This window comes from Aplysia californica, unplaced genomic scaffold (genome assembly GCF_000002075.1).
Source record: "Aplysia californica isolate F4 #8 unplaced genomic scaffold, AplCal3.0 scaffold00651, whole genome shotgun sequence".
In the NCBI taxonomy this organism is placed as follows: domain Eukaryota; kingdom Metazoa; phylum Mollusca; class Gastropoda; order Aplysiida; family Aplysiidae; genus Aplysia; species Aplysia californica.
This window is the reverse complement of record NW_004797921.1, coordinates 300,496-306,259: the sequence shown is the minus strand read 5'-3', so window position 1 is coordinate 306,259 and position 5,764 is coordinate 300,496. Positions and strand designations below refer to the sequence as shown.

General features: G+C 42.1%; 1 protein-coding gene across 1 annotated transcript in view; it reads left to right on the top strand.

Annotated features, from left to right (window-relative positions):
* The window catches only part of LOC101860445 (homeobox protein 13), a 72,408-nt gene that overhangs the window by 6,225 nt on the left and 60,419 nt on the right, over positions 1-5,764 (top strand). The window contains exon 2 of the mRNA XM_035972333.1: positions 3,702-4,720. Coding sequence (XP_035828226.1) covers positions 3,702-4,720 — 1,019 coding nt within the window. The remainder of the gene's footprint in view (positions 1-3,701; positions 4,721-5,764) is intronic.

Below are 5,764 nucleotides of genomic sequence, written 5' to 3'. Positions count from 1 at the left end.
CCCTCTCTCTCTCTCTCTCTCTCTCTCTCTCTCTCTCTCTCTGTACTCCCCCTCCGACAACATAATATTAATATCCTCGGTTCCGAGCCGTGAGCAGCACGAGGGAATGAAGGATCCTTGATTTCCCGGGCTATCACCGCCTGTTGATAAGAGTCCGAGATTAAGGCGGGGCACACTTTCAGAGCTTGTCGAAGACCGGCATTAATCGGCATTTGATGGGCGGCAGATGAGAACAGAGCTGCTGTAGGAAGGGTTATTAGCCCTTGAGTTGGGGGCTGGGTGCTATGAGCGGTCGGAATTAGCGATCAGCAGCCGTGTGAACGCGGGGTACATGACAGGCAAACAGGCAACGCGAACGACGTGGCATTGAGATTTAAATGACGAGTTTTCCGGTGCAATGGCTGTTAGGGGGAGTGATGGAAGTGTGTGCTGAGTAGGCCAGTGGGTTGAAAGATCTAGTCCAGACTTGAGAAACAATGTACTTGAGAACACTATAACACGGTCGACCGACAACGCGTTGCCCAGTTTGGGCCCCTGGAATTTGCGCCCTTTTCAAAAAAGAAAACAAAGATGTTGGCATCGATTCTCTTTCAGCACACCAGATGGGTACAGTGCTATTTAAATATTTGAGTGCATTAGACCTCTTTCATTCGCCAATAAATACCCAAAGTGTTTTTTTTATTTTTTCTTATTTTTTTCTTATGTAATAACAATAATTTAATAATCTAAAAATAAAAGTTTAAAAAAGTTAAAAATAATAACCCCGGCCAAGGATCATGTGAATTGTTCGTATAGTCCTTATAGATCAATGTGAACAAAAGTTATAATTATATCATAATCTAGCCACACCTGGCAAAGATCGTACATAACAAATAGTTCACTCGGCCCAAAAAGTGTCCGTGGAAGTCCGCGCATTGCTTCAAATGGCGCTGCAGTCCTTGTTTTGAAGCTCTCTTCCATTTTTCCAGAAGATGAATATGAATAGCACAGTTTGTTAGTTTCACTTTTATTGTTTTTCACACAAGTATGGTAACTCTGTTCGCAAAGTCCGCGCTTTTTCGAAGACGGCGTCATCGAATTTTGAGGACATTTTAAAAAAAAAATTGGGTCAAAGAGAGCAGTGAACTATCTAAATTTTGTTATACATTATCTTTGGTACTGTGTAATATACATATTTTTGTGCATCAGACCTCTTTCATTCGACAAGTACCAACAATATTTTTATATTTCATTTTAATGTTTTTTTTCTGATGTAGTACAGTAAAACGTTGTTCCCGCATCCGATCCGGACATTGGGGATTGCCTTGTTAGTGAGACAACTTCCTGGGCCTTCGGCATATTGTGGAAGGGCGGCCAATTCCTTTCCACGCCGCCTTTACTTCCCCAACTCGAAGTCAGGTACCCATTATTGCTGGGTGGGCAGGAGGGGGCGAAAAAAATCCGTGTCTGAACCGAGGCTCGAACCAGCACTTTCCACTTCGGAGACAAGCGCACTATCTGCTCCGTCACCACACCCTCGTCTGATGTAGTAACAATATATATTTTTTTGTTGAACAAAATATTACGGAAATAGTCTTAACACATGTTGCCTCCTCCCTACCACCCCCCCCCAACCGCGGTAAAGAATCAAGTGAATTATTTGTATAGTCTTTAGATCAATGGGAACACAATTTATTCATAATCTAGTCACACCCGGGAGGCTTATTGGATACCATTCTCATCGATACCACAAATAAAATCCGAGGCTAATCTTGTTATCTGCTCATTTATAACTACATGCCACAATGTCTGGTTCAACTGCCAGCTCGAGGAATGATAGTGACTTGGGCTTCCTGCATGTGACTCTTGAGGGGGTGATAGGAACCAGACACTCTGCAAATCCTCTGTGGGTTACAGATAGTTTTCTAAACGGCCGCTGAAATCACTGATATATTATATATATATAATATATATATATATATATATATATATATATATATATATATATATATATATATATATCTATCTATCTATCTATATATCTATATATATATATAAAAGAAGATATATATATATATATATATATATATTAAACATTAGTTTCTTTTTGTCTATCAAAAAGACTTAAAAATGCTAGCAGCTGTGGTAAAACACATTCATCTATTTGTTGTGAGAACTAGGCATGTACAAAAGCTGGTAGACTATAACCATTACTGAGAGTGTAACGACCGACTGCATACTTTATTGAAATATTAAGAGGAGCATATTATAATAAAAATGCTGATAGATTATAACTATCACTAAGAGTGTAACGACCGACATCACAATTTACTGAAATATTAGGAAGCGCTAGGAATAAAAATGCTTTTTGCCTTCCAGAGCACATCTAGACTTTGAAAGAGTTTAGTGGGGTAAAGAAGCTATTAAAAAGCTTACGACTGTAGGCGGGTGCTTTGATGTTGTTTGTTCCTTATTTCTCATCAAATATCTATCGTCCTTGTCTCTCTTCATTCTTGTCTTTGTTATTATTCTCAACTACCTTCTCTACTTTTCTTATATGAACTAACTGTGTTGCAAGTGCTGTAAAACTCTTATCAAAACAAAACTAAACTAAACAAGCGGAGGCTTAGCTACCATGCTGAGAGTCCTATCCAGTTTTGAATAAGTGAATAATATGTTTGGTTACAGCATATTGCCCTGTTCTGAATCAATAGTTTGTATAGTTGTAGTACTTTATTTAGTTTTGAATAATTGAGTACGTCTGATCGTCTGTAGAAGCGAGTCGGAGTATGTTAACCCGATTTGAACAATAATATGTCCTTGTACTGTTGAGCCTTGTTCAGATTTGAACAAATGAGTACGCCTAGTTGTACAGTTGTACCTTCTATCCAGATTTGAACAAATGAATATAATACGCCAGGTTAAAGTAAAGTATCTTATCCAGATCTGAATAAACGAGCATGCCTCGCTTTGCACTCTAATTCCGTATCCAGATCTGAACAAACGAGTATGCCCCGTTGTTCTAAAGTACCTTATATCCAGATCTGAACAAACGAGTATGCCTCGTTGTTCTGTAGTACCTTATCCAGATTTGAGCAAACGAGTACACCCGGTCGTCAGTGGAAGCACGACGATCTAATCTGCCTAATTCTGAGCAATTTGCCGTGAACGATTAGTCGGAGGAGGAAGGGGGGGGGGGCGTAGGGGGATCTTCATCATGCACATGGCGTGTTAGTCTTATCGCGCATGCGCACGCCAGGCCAAGTGCTGATGACGGCTTGAGAGGGTCTGGTCAGCCGGTCCAGTAGATGCTCAGTCTGGATGGACGGTGAGAGGCCACTTGGCAGCAATGGGGGCTCAGATTTATGGGGTAGCCTACATTAAGTTGTTGCGTGGGCCGGGCTGCTAGATTGAGGGTGGTGAGGTGCGGTCAAGTTAGACAGGTGGCATGCGTTGATTCAAGGGAAAGACCACCCAAAAACGTAAGGTCCATCTAGTGCCAGATTTGCGACAAACATCGGAGATCATGGTTCTCCATTCATTTCTTTGCTCGGATGCTCTTAAAAAAAGCTACGTTTCTCTGATCTTTCCCTGTTACCCATTTGTTTAGGTCCCCTAAGTAAGTTGCTCTGGGCCTACCCCTGCCTCGTTTGTCTTCAATTTTGCCATGCAGTATATGTACTAAAGCCTCCCCCTCTCCCCCTCTCCCTGTCCTCCCACAGACATCGAGAGCTCTTACGGTATGTCCGACAGCCCTGGTCTACACCCCAGCTCCCTGAACACCGGGTACGTCCATGGTAACCATGGCAACCATCCACACCCGCACCATCTACAGAGCGCCATAAGCCCAGTCCACTTCAGCAATAATCCTGGTGGCAACAGCCACAACAACAACAACAACAACAACAGCAACAACAGCAACAATAATACAGGACTTAGTAGCAGCGCTAACAGTATCAAACAAAGGCCCCATGGGGAGCAAGGAGTATACTACCACTCTCTCAGCCCGATGAGCACGTCTTTGAAAACGGTCAACTCTCTCGGCACCACGACGGGTCACGTTCATAACACCAGCAACAACAGCAGCAGCAACAACAGCAACATCAACAACAACAACAGCAGTTCGCACCTCAACAGCGCCTGTCATAATGGTACCTCAGGGCCCAAATCGGATAAGCATCTAACTAACAACAACAACAATAGTAACAGCAACAACAACAACAACAATAATAGTATGAAGTTTAACAGTCCTACCAGTAAAGGTGATACCGGCAATAGCAATAACAACGGTAGCAACAACAACAACAACAGCAGCAGCAACAACAACGCAGCTGATCCTAATCTCTCTCCGCATCTCCAACCAATGCTCAACATGAGCCTGAAGACAGAAAGAGACGACGTGAAGACGGAGATGCAGAACGTTAACTCATCTACCCACGTCAACAACAACAACAACAACACAACAACAACAACCACTAACAACAACAGCGACAACGCAGCGGTAGATGGAAGCGGAAATAAAGACGGCGATAAGAACGCCGACGACGGAGGAGATGCAGACGGGGAGGAGGATGGAGGGGAGGATGGGGAGCCCAAGAGGAAGAAGAGGAGAAATAGAACGACGTTCACGAGCTTCCAGCTAGAGGAGATGGAGAGAGTTTTCCAGAAGACGCACTATCCTGACGTGTATTCCCGGGAACAGCTGGCTCTACGGTGTAGCTTGACGGAGGCCAGGGTGCAGGTTAGTTGTTGTTGTTGTTATAGTTGTTGTTGTTGTTGTTGTGTTTGCTGTTGTTGTATTTGCTTCTTCTTTTGTTGATTTTGCTGTTTTTGTTGTTGATTTTGATGTTATTGTTGTTGTTGTTGTGTTGCTTTTGTTGTTGTGTTGTAAGTGGCCCTCCTTGTGTTGCTGCTGTTGTTGTTGTTGTTGTTTTTGTGTACTTTTGTTATTGTTGATGTTGTTGTTGCTGCTTTTATTGTTGTTGTTGTTGGTGGTGATGGTGGTGTTTTTGCAGAAGTAGCTTGCTCTGAGCTGTAGTCTGACAGGCGAGGGAACATACCAGCTCTCTTGTTGTTCACAGCCTTCCTTCTGTATTGTTTCGAATTCTATGCCTTCTTTTTATTGTCTTCTAAATTCAAAGTCTTCCTCAATATTATGCTCCTGGTCTATGCCGCATTTTGGATGCACCACCGTACTTTTATCGCATTTTGAAGGCAACCCTTTCATCATGTTGTATTTTCAATTCTAAGCATTCCTATAGTCGCATTTGATTAAATTCTCAGTCTCAATTCTATACTTTCTTCACGACGTATTTTGAATTCTACACTATTCTGTAGGTGGTTTGCGGGTGCTCTGGTGTGGTTTGCTTCTTCTTTCCTATCAAACATCTATCGTCCTTATTCTCTCTTCCCCCTCTTCTTTGTATGTTAATCTGTAGTCAGTAACACATCTAATTTAAAGCGCTTAAAAGACATACTTGAGTCGCAAAGGACATAAAACTTTTACTGAAACGATTAAAACTAAGCCTTCCTAGGGTGGTATTGTGAACTCTATGCTTTCTCTTTGTCGTTTTGTGAACTCTATGCTTTCCCTTTGTCGTTTTGTGAACTCTATGCTCTCCCTTTGTCTTATTGTGAACTCTATGCTTTCCCTTTGTCGTATTGTGAACTCTATGCTTTCCCTTTGTCTTATTGTGAACTCTATGCTTTCCCTTTGTCGTATTGTGAACTCTATGCTTTCCCTTTGTCTTATTGTGAACTCTATGCTTTCCCTTTGTCGTATTGT